Source organism: Cloeon dipterum, chromosome 3 (assembly GCF_949628265.1).
Source record: "Cloeon dipterum chromosome 3, ieCloDipt1.1, whole genome shotgun sequence".
Classification (NCBI taxonomy): domain Eukaryota; kingdom Metazoa; phylum Arthropoda; class Insecta; order Ephemeroptera; family Baetidae; genus Cloeon; species Cloeon dipterum.
The window spans coordinates 2,874,607-2,887,219 of NC_088788.1; the positions used below are offsets into that span (position 1 = coordinate 2,874,607).

General features: G+C 36.4%; 5 protein-coding genes across 6 annotated transcripts in view; 3 read left to right on the forward strand and 2 right to left on the reverse strand.

The window, feature by feature from the left end:
* The window catches only part of zfh2 (Zn finger homeodomain 2), a 230,132-nt gene that overhangs the window by 124,774 nt on the left and 92,745 nt on the right, over positions 1-12,613 (forward strand). The window lies entirely within an intron of this gene.
* LOC135940937 (NAD-dependent protein deacetylase Sirt2-like) lies at positions 497-1,195 on the reverse strand. Its single transcript, XM_065486078.1, has 3 exons — positions 1,171-1,195; positions 760-1,113; positions 497-708 (listed from the first exon to the last, which is right to left on the reverse strand). The coding sequence occupies exons 1-3, from the start codon at positions 1,193-1,195 to the stop codon at positions 497-499; spliced, it is 591 nt and encodes a 196-aa protein (XP_065342150.1).
* Positions 4,488-5,644, forward strand: LOC135940104 (NAD-dependent protein deacetylase sirtuin-2-like). The gene is made up of 4 exons (XM_065484852.1): positions 4,488-4,813; positions 4,870-5,056; positions 5,281-5,455; positions 5,513-5,644. Exons 1-4 carry the CDS (start codon positions 4,648-4,650, stop codon positions 5,612-5,614), a joined length of 630 nt encoding a protein of 209 aa, XP_065340924.1. The 5' UTR covers positions 4,488-4,647; the 3' UTR covers positions 5,615-5,644.
* LOC135940595 (NAD-dependent protein deacetylase sirtuin-2-like) lies at positions 5,742-9,245 on the reverse strand. Of its 2 annotated transcripts, none has more exons than XM_065485545.1 (7): positions 9,114-9,245; positions 8,436-8,626; positions 8,282-8,381; positions 7,869-8,225; positions 7,205-7,397; positions 6,130-6,313; positions 5,742-6,073 (listed from the first exon to the last, which is right to left on the reverse strand). In XM_065485545.1, exons 1-7 carry the CDS (start codon positions 9,154-9,156, stop codon positions 5,984-5,986), a joined length of 1,158 nt encoding a protein of 385 aa, XP_065341617.1. In that variant the 5' UTR covers positions 9,157-9,245; the 3' UTR covers positions 5,742-5,983. The 2 variants fall into 2 exon arrangements, with proteins under 2 accessions (XP_065341617.1, XP_065341616.1); XM_065485544.1 differs by having other exon boundaries at positions 8,436-8,629; positions 9,114-9,230.
* LOC135939818 (tetratricopeptide repeat protein 19 homolog, mitochondrial-like) lies at positions 9,466-12,135 on the forward strand. The gene is made up of 3 exons (XM_065484390.1): positions 9,466-9,743; positions 10,549-10,865; positions 11,643-12,135. Exons 1-3 carry the CDS (start codon positions 9,513-9,515, stop codon positions 12,118-12,120), a joined length of 1,026 nt encoding a protein of 341 aa, XP_065340462.1. The 5' UTR covers positions 9,466-9,512; the 3' UTR covers positions 12,121-12,135.

Sequence of the window (12,613 nt, forward strand, 5' to 3'; positions counted from 1 at the left end):
AGGGAAATACGATGGTGTCCAGATTTAATTTTCTAGTGGTGAGAAATAAATACAACACACTAAGTAAAAAATATATAATACTCTAAAAATTCTGCCCTCAGAAGGGGAGGGGCAGTGGGTCGGTCTCCGTCCCCGGCAATAATCTCGAAAAATCAAATTTAAAATTATTTTAATTTGAATTTAGGTCAAAACTAGTTGAAATGTACCAAAAATTCTATATTTTTACGAAAGATTCACGTTTTTTAAATCTCAAATTTGTTCAAACATGACACAAACTGTTATAAATTTTACCAAAATTGAATTTAAAAATTCAGCATGTTGTAAGAGGAAAATTCCCGTGCTGTAATAACAATAAAATTACTCAATAAACGAGTATCATTTCACAACATGTAGATTATTTCATAATATTTTTACGCAATAACTCCAACAAAAGCTACGTGTTTGTAAATAATATTATATCCGAGTTAAAAATACACAGAGAATTTGAGTTTGAAAATTATACAAACTTGTCGACTTGGCTCGCAAAGGGGTGAACAACGAGCGATGTTCCCAGAATAATAAGGAGATCGCACGCGGGGAAATCCACCTCTGTACAACTGTAAAAACGTTCAGGCAAATCCTCGCCGAAGAATGTGGTGTCAGGCTTGACAATTCCCTTGCAACATCTACACTTTGGGACGAAATCTTTATCGTCAGTGGCAAGTTGCGCTGTGGAAATTAATGTTAATAAAAATTACAAAAAATTATTAATTCTGTTACCTTTAAGCCAGTCAAGTTTGTACTCTTTTTTGCAGCTCATGCAATGCGACGTGCGGAAGGTCCCGTGCGCTTCCACGACCTTTTCTTCTGGAATTCCGGCCAAGATCTCCAGACTGTCGATGTTTTGAGTATAATGGCGCAAAAGGACGCCCTTTTCGTGCAGCAACCTGATGAAATAATGGGACGCGGTAGGTTTGTACTGTCCAGGCAGCAGTCCCTTAATGTTGAAAAAAAATGGAGCCGGGTTGTCTTTAAAAAATTCGAGTTTGAATAAATCTTCCGGCTGAGTGTAGTGTTCGGCGAGGCTATTGTAGAACCCGGTTTTCGGACTACGGAAGTCAGGAATTCCAGCAGCTAGATTGAGAGTTTTATTTTAAGTTAATTCGCACATACGGTGGAATATGAACTTACCCGTCGAGATCCCAGCCCCGGCCATTGTGATGATTTTCGTCACCTTCGAATCCTCAATATAATTGACGATTCCTTCCAGAGAATTTTTTTCCAGGACTCGCTGAACATATTTAGTGAGAAATAATTACTAAAAAATAATCATAATCGTACGCACCTTGTTATTCCTGCCCTTTGTACACATTTTTAGGAAATTAGTTGATAATTCCCGAGCACTGTTAACGCCGGAGTAGAGCAAGTCCTCTCACACCAAAATCTGTACGAAAAATGTAATATTAATGCAGGTGCTGGTGCTTGTGTACACCCCATATGTTTCGAAAGTAAACAAAAATTGAGTAACATGCATGTTGCGCAACGTTTTGTGACGTGTTGTCATATTTTTCTTTATGATATTTCTCAACAGGATTGTGAGAGAGAAAATATTATTTTCTGATATATTGTGAAAAGAGGTGCAAAGTTAATGTATCGTATAATAATAAATGACCCATTTTGAAAAATAGTCAACACACAGAAGTTTGTGGTAAGTGATATATATTGATGACGACGATTCTTTCCCAAAATTTAATACAAAAGGGGTGTGTATTCTAGTACTCAACGCAAGCACTGCTGTTTCCGGGGCCCCGGGACTGATCCGTAAAAATTCAAAGGGTTGTTGGCGTGAACTGTGGGTGTGGGGAACATTTAATCCCTATATTATTGGTGTGGAAAAACTGCAGAAAACTTTAAATTTTTCGATCCGGATATGTTTACATTTGTATGTTGCCCAGCGGGGCCAGATTTTTGCGACGCGCAGATATGGCGTCCGGAAAAATGCGCGAAATAAAGAACCAAAAAAGTTTTGGTCAATTATGTGACATGATTTGCATTGATCTGAACTGATTGTGTCTTTTGGACCGTAAAAACAAAATCTTGACACTCATACGGCAATCCAAAGAGAGCGTTTTTCCAATAAATTCAGACGCCATCTTGGATCTGCGCAGTGCGAATAAATTCAGTCGTACATTTCACATCCGCTGCGATAATATGTTACCAAAGAATCATTAATTTTATTTTTGTAAAAATCTCCTAGAAAAGTGGTTCTTTTTGTCAGGAATCCCTTCAGCTTTCAAGATCTGTGTTTGATTTTGCACTCTGACCCATTTAGATGTTGAGTTACAAGGAAATCTTGGATTCCTGGGACTCCTTAAGAAAATAACCACTTTTTGAGATGCTCAGTAAAAATTTGGATAGGCTGTATTTTTAGCTGACTCTAAAAAATAAAAATTTTGCCTCCCTGAAAAATTTGTCATTGTAAATTTGAAAAATATCACACTAGATTCAGAAATTTCCGTGAAATTTTACCCAAGCCACACCGTTGGAATTTTCAAAATCAGGCCTCGGGCCTCCGAGCTACAGCCCGGGAAAAAGCAGGCGTATTGAGTTATTCTGGAACAGATCTCGCGTCAGCCGTCAAATTTTGAGTCACGGGACGAGGGCAGCCGCCGTAAATCCGGCTAAGCTTCGCCAGCCACCGGTGAAAAAGGGTGAAAAATTAAAAAGTGCAGAAGAAAAAATTGTGGTTTTTTAAGCACTTCTTCGCGTGCATCACAATGCACGACACGTGTAAGATATTGTCAGCCGTCGGTGAAAGTTGCCAGCCGTCTCCGCAGATTCAAAAGGTTTTGCAAAAAAAAGCCGATGACGCGAGCTGCCGCGTTGTTGAATTTCGCGGATGAGACCTCCACCTCGCATATTATTAACAAATTTAATACAAACCTAATATATTACGTTTTTCTATGAAAGCACTGGCTAAACTTCTACGTGCAAATATTAAGTTCTAGCAAGCGATCAATGCAGATTGAAAAGGTGCAGTTTAAATCAACGCATGGAACGCGAAAGCGGCGTCTTGTTCGGTCTTTACCTAGCATCGATATAGTAATTGACACAGCCGGTGTTTTTACCGTAAAACTTTAAAAATTGAATAAACGATATTTTTTTACGGTTACTGATGTAATCGTTACATATTCATTGATTGATAATGAAGCTAGAAAACGTTTTGTTTGGAAATGAAAAGTAGAAAATTAATTTCAAACTCAAATGACGTTTTTTTATCTCTGATTTGAATAGAATGTTCCCAATTTTTCGGTAAACAAATAATGAGTCAAAAACCGGTTATATGTATCCGGTGAAAATAATTTTGTTAATTTTTTCGCCACCTGTCGAGAGGGGAAGTTACCCTGTCAACAAAACATTATTTAAAATTGTTAATTTTTAAAATATGATGATAATTAAAATGCAAACTTACCAAATTGCGTCTACTAAAACTATTAAATAATTCCTAGCGATCTACATAGCTAAAAAAACAAATTTTTCGACGTGTTAGTATTTTTGAATCGATATAGGCGTGATGAAAATGCATAAAACATGTTTATTGCACATAAATATAAACAATTTATTTGTCAACAACTTCATACAAAAAATATTATCCGGTGTATTTTCGTTCATTATGCTGAAAAACCTGAAAAACAAAAAATATTGTCCAGCCTGTTCGTAATTTTCACAGAAAGAATCAGAGTTTAGTATTTGAAAACTCCCAAACGACTGTGATTATGTTTTCGTATTACAACTAACTTGTTTGATTCAACAAAGATGAACCTATATTGATTCGAACTTTGTCCATCGATCAACACCTAGGCGCTGTGTACTTTTATCAAATAATTTGTTTTGGAACCTTTGACCTGAGCGATTTTCCGCGCGTTCATTTATTCTCGCACTTAAGCCTGAGCTGACAATTAACTAAGCACGTTTTTAATTGAAGGCATAAATATGTTGACCAAGGTGCTGGAACGAGTTAATCGATGTGGTGCTGTAAGAAAGCCGACGGAGCCAAAGCCGAAAAAGGTATAATAGCTATAATTAATGTATATCTTTTATGATATTGTAATTTTTTTCCTTTATAGAAAACCATATGTAGAAAGAATCTGCCCAGCATTGCCAAGTACATCGTGGACAATAATGTTCATAAAATAGTCACTATGGGCGGAGAAGGCATGTCCGAAGGCAAGTTTAAAAACAAATTAAATTATAAAATAATAACATTTTTCTAATAATTAACGCGTTCAGTTTTATCTTGTGATCCTCAATCAGAATTAATAGCATTACCAGGGTTAATATCTGTACCTGAACGTTTTAAAGTAGATAATGGACTTTGTTTGTTTATTTTTACTATTAAAATTGATCAAAGTTATCGTCAAATCACTTACCACTTATTTTTCAAAATGGAGTTTAATTTTGCGCTTCATCATAATTATAAACTGATTTCAATTATGTATTTCAGCAGCCTTCAAGGGTCATAAAACCACCCTTTCCAATTTACCAAAGAAAAATGAAGCCTTGTTCAACCTGGACCGATTCCGCGATGACCCAGAGCCATTTTTTAACTACGCACGTAGAGTTTTTCCGGGCATCCTGAAGCCGACGCTCAGCCACTTCTTCGTCAGGATGCTCCACGAAAAGGGTCTTCTACTTAGGCACTACACCAAAAATCTGGACAATTTAGAGAGAGCAGCCGGCATTCCTGCTGACAAGCTAGTCGAGGCGCACGGCACCTTCCAGTCTTCGCACTGCATTGATTGTGATCACGAGTACGATTTCACCTGGTTAAATGGTAAATGTTCCTACAATTTTATAAGTTTTAAAGGTTATAATTGATGATACTTTCAGAAAGGATCATGAACGAGATTCCCAAGTGTGAATGTGGCGGGGTAGTCCGGCCAGACATCGTATTCTTTGGCGAAGATTTGACAGATAGATTCACGGAGCTTGGAGGAAATGATTTGTTCGAGTGCGATTTGCTCATCATTTTGGGCTCTTCCCTAGAGGCCCAACCCTTCTCTTCTTTAGTTGACAAGTTAGTACCTTTTATTGCCTAAATGGAAAGGTTTAGGTTTTGGAGAAATTTTATTGACATCGTTTTTTATTCAAGCAGTCAAGAAATTTTTAACCACTGCATTTAATCATAAAAAACATACTTTTACTTTATCTTAATAATTTCATTAAAAACTAAAACCTTTCCTGGCAAATCCCTGTCCCAATTGGCCACTAAATTTTTTTTGCCTTCAATTATGTTTGTAGAGCACGGAGTATGGTTCCTCGAGTCCTAATTAACAGAAAAATACCGCCACTTGGAAATCCTGTGCTCTGGGGAAAAGGTTTGAGCACTGGTTGGAATATGAGCGCATTGGACGTGACGTTTCAGGGTGAATGTGATGTCGGTTGTGCAAAACTAGCAGAAGCGATGGATTGGGCAGTAAGTTTACATTTTTCCCGTGTTAAACGAAGTTTCTAATTTTTGCATTAATTTCAGACCGAGCTGAGAGCTTTATACAATACAGAAAACGGACTGAATAAAGGAGGCAAGAGTCCATTGACTCTCACCTCTCGCCCTATTGGCAAAAAATTACTCTAAAAGTTTATTTATGTGTCAAAAATATATGTTCTGATTAATTGGCATAGAAGAGTTTAATATTTTCAATGGCTCCCTCCCTGTAAAAACGGTAATGAACCTACTGGATTTTGGCATACTTAAATTTAAATTAAATCAGTCGTTTTGCAGTCTGCAGTGAGTAATTTATTTTTGAATTTGTAATAAACAGCATTAAATAATATCGCATCATATTATACTACCCTTAAATTTCTTTTTTATATAAAGGAAAATTATCTTAAAAGGCTGCGTAACAAAAATTAAAATAAATTAAATTTACATCATTTTAAATTTCTCTGTAAATAAAAAAACAACAACAATTTGAAATGGTTCATTTTACAATAGTCAGTGATTTCAAATCTTTCCTTTCACCTTGGTCTTGCTCTCTTGTTCCTCTTTCTCGATCAACTCGTGTTCCTTTGCGACCAACTCCTTCAGTTCATCCTGTTGTGAACAAAAAACTCTTTTAAACATTTCTAGGTTTTTAAAAGAAAACATACGGCCCATCCGAAAGCAGCTGCTAGAGCCTCACAACCATCATCACAGTCTCCTAACCACGCGACGTCACGGTTTGTGTCAGACGAAAAATCCATGCCTCCCGCGAGACCCAGCGCTCGCATCACAGGATTTGCTGTTCCGGCCTTTTCTCTGTTAATAAGCAAGCGAGGAACTTTACTTCCAACTCTGAAAAATAGAGCAAGCATAAGAAAATTGGGTTTTAAACATTCCTATGCATAAAAAATTGTTTAGCCGGTTTTGGTTGCACTTTCTTACCACCCGGATTTTTTTTTCTTTGATAGTTTATAATTTATTTTTTATGAAATACATGCAGGGTTGCAACAAATCCGCATTTTTAAAAAATTAAATGCAGTGCAGAGGTAAAAATGAGGTTTTTTCAATTTTTACCAGTTTCTTGCGAGCAATGTTTTCAAATATTTAGCATATTATAACCTCAACTAAAAAAATTGTCAGAGATAATTTTTTGTAGAAATTGAGGCAGCAAAATGGCAATTTAAAAGAAAATATCTGCACAGCGGAGGAAATTTTGAGCACTCCGAACGTAAATTTTAGATTTTCACAGAAGAAAAATGGAATAAATTCCCTTATTGCAATTCTTGCCTAAGAAATTGGTAAAAATTGAGAGGCAAAAACAGTTAAAAACCATAGTGGTGAAAAAACCGGGTGATAAGCAAATAATACCCTGAATTATGGAAAAATTAATTTTTTTTCGTCAATAATATTAAAAAATTTGCGATTATAGGTGAAAATGTTCTTCTGCCTTAAAAAAAATTACAAAAAAAATCTGTTTTGTGCCCCTCAATTTTACTTTATCATTAAAAAGGCGCCTAGTGGTGACATTTTCTCGCCTTTATGTAATTTGAACAAATTATTTTGATAATTTTAAATTGAAACCACCAAGAGGAGTGATATTGCGCTCTTAAAAATTTCTTTATCCTCTCATCTGGTGTGGCTTTCATGAATAATTACCCAAAATGTCCGATAAATGAATCCGTCTACTCTTACTATAAAGTAAGACAATGTGAATTGCACCTAATATCAAAGATTAAAGCTTACCTGTCGACGAGTGAAGCAAATGGTTGCACAACCAGAGACGTGCCCATGACAATTAGAAGCTCGCACTCGTCAAAATCCTTTTCAACGCAGCGGAAAAACCTTGAAGGCAAATTTTCACCAAAGAATACGATGTCAGGCTTCACGACCCCACCGCAAGAGATGCACTTGGGAATTTCGTCAGCAAAGATTTTTTCTGCAAGAAATAAAATAAATTAACACAAGAAATCACAAGAACTAGCGCATGCCTGATTCAATTAATTCAAAATTCACCAGCATAACCGGATAAAACTGGATTTTCCCTCAATGTTTTTTTTTAATAATTCTCTTCATGTCTTATTTTTTGGTAAGAATGATCAGAATTAATCATTATACAGCATCAGATGCTGTCAAATTTTAATTATTTTTCAGAGGGAAAGTTACACAAATTTTTGAAGTCCATTCAGACTCAAATTTGCTTTTCTTGACTTCAGAAAACTATCTGTCCGTTATAGATACTAAAAAAATTCAATCTTGTCAACAAAAATGAAAACGTCAAATCCTTAAGAGTTTCTTTGTAGGCGTGACTGGAGTTTACAAGCAAATAAATCATTTTCTTTTGATATTTCTGTGCCAATATGAAGGCACTATAATTTTAAACAAAATAAATAAATTAAATGATAATTGCCTTTCATCCAGTCTAATTCGTATCCAAGCTCGCACTCTAAGCAGTGAGACGTAAAAAAGGTTCCATGCGCCTCGACAATTTTGTCTCCGGGAACGCCGGACACTCTTTCCAATGTGTCAATGTTTTGGGTGTAGTGCCTGAGCAAGAGATCTTTGTCGTAGAGCATCCTAATGAAGTAATGGCTGACGGTTGGCTTGAAGGAACCGGGAAACAGCTCTTTGGCCAGCACAAAGAACGGCTTTGGATTTTTATGAAAGAAGTCCAGCTCGAAGATGGCTTGTGGGTGGGGCAAATCATACTTTGCCAAGTTGTTGTACAGGCCTGTTTTCGGGCTCCGGAAGTCAGGAATGCCGGCAGCTGGAGAAGAAATAATTTAAATTGCACGTTCCAGATTATTATTTTAATTCACTTACAGGTAGAAATTCCAGCACCAGCCATGGTGATTATTTTTGTGATCTTTTTCTCCTCAATATACTTCACAACAGCTTCCAGAGATTTTTCTGGCAGTACTTTCTGAAATGAAAATCGTGTGATTTTAACTCCAAATAATAACTACCGTGTTTTAACCTTTTTCTTTTCGGCCTTGTCCCCGATGTGAAGTTTGTCTTTTAAATAGTGACCCAGAGAGTCGACCAGGTTTTTGTGAGAACTGCCAGCTTCAGCCTCATCGTCACCAACGTCGTCCTTAGCTTCCTCACTCCCTGATTTAGACGCAGGTTTCTCGCTTTCTTTGCTCTCAGCATTGTCAGGAGCAGCTCCTGCTAACAGATTATACGATTGTTATAAATAAATTAGTGACATTAAACGAATTTGAACAGAAATTGTGCTAAAAATTTAACCTTTAACAAAAGTCATGGAAAAGTTACAGTTCTCGCCAAGTTAGTTTTCACCTTTCAATGTTATTAGTATAATATGGGCAACAGATTTGATGGGTGTAAACGGTAAAGTCGGCGAGAACTGTAGCTTTTCCAGTTTTCACCACCTCTATGTATCTAATTTTAAGATATACATGGGATTATTATAAGAACTCTGGCGAGATGTGTAGCCCGGCAGAAACTGTAAACTTACCATAATGATAAATAAAACAAAACGAAAATAACAGATACCTCGAAAAGTATTGAGATGAATTGATTGAAACGAATTTCGGCGGAAGAAATTGACACAAATCAAGAATTTTTGCAGACAGCCATTAAGGTGAGAATTTCGATGCATGATGCTAATGATTTCAGTATTTTTAACGCTCACCTTCTTCAGAATCTAAATTCTTTGAATCTTTGCCTGCTTCCATGTCGCAGACGTCGCAGAAATATAAATTTTTAAGTAATTTACAAGCAGCATTCACAAAGTCTCGCTGCCTGTTTAATTTCTATCGATCATATGTTGAGGGGGGCGTGGCACAGAGCGGGAGCACTGTCTGTCGTCTCCTCCAGTCTCCTCTTCCCCCCTTCTTCTGTTCCGACTACAGCATGCAGCATGCAGGTGTCGAACATTACAAAACATCAATCGCTCCTGGACTTTTAGACCTTTTTATACCTTTTTATACCTCCCGTTTTTGCTCCCAAGATGAATTTGTCAAGGCTTCCTTCTGCATTTATCAGATCTCTTTCTAGACCTAGACCTTTTACCACGAAAATCACAAGCTCAATGGGGGAAAATATTATTCCACCATTGTCTAAACGCTTTTTTAGCACCCTCCCGTTTAAAAAGTTCCAAAATTCAAAAGTCCGGAACGTTGTTCTAGTCACCGGGGCCATGACGATGCCATTTTTGCCATTTGTAGGCTATGTGAAAGCGCTAGAAACGGAGGAGAAGAAGGAACAGGGCTCAGACGAAGAAGATTCTATGAATTTCGAAAGATGTGAGCACTTACTAAAGGTGAATATTAGAATAATAATACATAATAGAAATTAATTAACTCATGGTGATAGCTTTGTTTACTAAAAATCCAGGAAAATTTTGTACGGGATTTAGAATTTTTGGAAACCACATATTATATTCTCTTCCCTACATGGCTATAATTTTATAGAAAAAATTAAAATGTCCTGTATTATATCATTGCAATTATTTGGAGCGGACGCTGATAAAAAATTTATGCTGGCTCTCGTGTGGCGGAAAATTCTCACATATTTTACTCGACATTCGGAGAATCTTTGGAATTTTCTCCGAGTGCCTTTTTGACCTCCGAACGCAGAGACCAGGAACCAGGATTTATATGTACAAAATATCCAACGCATTTTTCATTTCTAGCGTTTCTTGCATTCTTGCATGCCACACTAACTCACAATAATGTGACGCATTTCTTGCTTTACTTATTTAAAGCGTGCAATTTTGACAACTGATAATGATAAACAAATTATTTCAAGAAATATACAAAATTTGGCAACATAAAAATAATCGTGATTAACTCAAACTCTCTTACTACGCAGTTTTTTACCCTAAAATTTTCGCCAAAATTAAACACAGCCTTGTATAATGAACCGCTTATACTTCTCTGATTGGTTGGCCCCATAAAATAAACTCAAATAAATAATAATACAAAAAGCAGATCCCCTCAGAGCATAAATTTCAATCTCTGTCCAACGTCTTGGTCCTTAAATCTAAATGTATTCGCAATAATTTTTGTGCCTTCTTTAATTACGTTAATTTTAAATATATTTTTCATTTCTTTGATTTACCACAGGAACGAAAATTCGACGAAGCTGAAGAATTGGCTTTGAAGACTCTACGCTCGGCCGAGGAAAGAGATTCTATGCATTTAATCACCTACGGAAGAGAATTGATGGCGGCCGTGGCCATGGAAAAGGGTGAATTTTCCAAGGCGGAAGAAATCCTTTCCGGTGCAATTAATTTACTCCTCAGCATTGGATATTCAAAAGAAAACAACGATGTGATCTTCTTGACTATTGAGATGACAAATAATCTGGTGACGAAGGCCTCTCAAGAAACGGACGCAAACAAGGCTAAAGTGTGGATGACAGTAGCACATGACGGATATAGGTATGAACATATTTTTTTTAAATATTTACGAGTTCACCAGTTGTATAAACCTTCAGTGTTCGAAGCCGCCAACTGATGGTGCCACCGTAGACTTTCGTAATAAATTTAATTTTAAGGCATAATTCCGCTTCGATTTCAGACTAAATCCAGAGACTGTACATTCTTTACTTAATTTGATTTCTTTTGACGTGCTGAAAACCAAAATTGGTTCAGCCAATCGCCGCATAATCGTGAAAACTATTTTTTTGAAATACAAAATCTTTTCCGACGATTCTACGGCGAATGGATGGACTGATTTTGGTTTTCAGCACGTCAAATGAAAGCATATTAAGCGAACAATGCACAGTGACAGGATTGAGTCTGAAATCGCAGCGGAAGTGCCTTAAAATTAAAAATTTAAGAAAGTATACGGTGCCGCCATCTGTTAGCGGCTTCGAACACTAAGGGTTATTTAACTGGTGGATCCACCATATTGAAATTTAATGCCGGTCAGTTGAGTGAGCGTATAATAAAGACATTTTTATCTTTGAAGAAAATGTCCAGCATTCCATTTTAACCTGAGACAGGAAATTGCTAAATTGTAAGATCCTCCAGTGAAATCCCTGAATTTTGCTCATTTGACGGTCCGAGCATGCTGTAGTCAAACAGTCTCAGAAAAAAAAACATATTTTGCACATTCCCTAATCTTGTAAATTCGAAGCTGAGAGAGAAAAATCAAAACTAAATAAAATTTAAAATCATAGCCATGTTTATAATATATGCAATTTCGATTTACAGGTTGCTCAAAAAGAAGCTTTTGAGGAGAATAGACGTTGGCGCGAAACACGAACATACGTACATGTTGCTAAGCATGGTTTACGAAGGCGTGGCTGAAATGTACTCAAAACAAGGAATACTCATGAAAGCCAGGAGCAACTATGAAAAAGCGATCTCGTGGGGTGAAAAGGGCTTTGGCGGGAATATGCGATTGATTACTCTCATTAATGGTCTTTATAACATTTGCATGAGGCAATATAACGTTCCAGTTGCCATTTATTATCTGGAGAAAGCTATTGAACTAGCCAGGAAAAGTGGGGACCAACGACTGGCTGATATGCTTGTGAAATATGGCTTCATTCAAATGCTTTACGGACATTTGGACCAAGCTTTAAAGACCTGCGGAGAAGGCTTAGATCTCTCCAGAAAAGCCAAAAACGGTAAAACCGCATCTGATGCTGAAGATTGTTTAAACAGAATCAATAGTCAATTTTTGTAACCGCACTGTTGTTGCATCGTTACAATCAACCAGTTTGATAAACGCTTTAAATGATACTGTACTTCTCTTACCACGAAAATTCAAACTTTAAACGCTCCTTTTAGCAATTAAAGTTATTACAAATCTTAGGAAATTGTGTATTTTTGATACAAAAGAAATTATACCGCATTTGAATCCACTATTGGAATAAATAATATATTTTAATCACAAATTTTGAATAGATATTTATTTTAGTTAGATTCAACCCAGAAATACCTTCAAATAACTTAAAACTTGCTTTCTCGAAATGTGCTTACTGTGCACATCTAGCGATTTTTTTTGCTTGAAATAAATCCACGCATGATTCGGATATTTGCACACGCTAGCAATGATTTTTTCCAATATTTAAAATAAAACTGTGGTAAAAGTTAAGTTAAATCAACAACAAAGTAAGCTAGAAGTTTTCTTGAAGTTAAATCATTAAGAATATACCACAAATGGAGGCACGACAAAA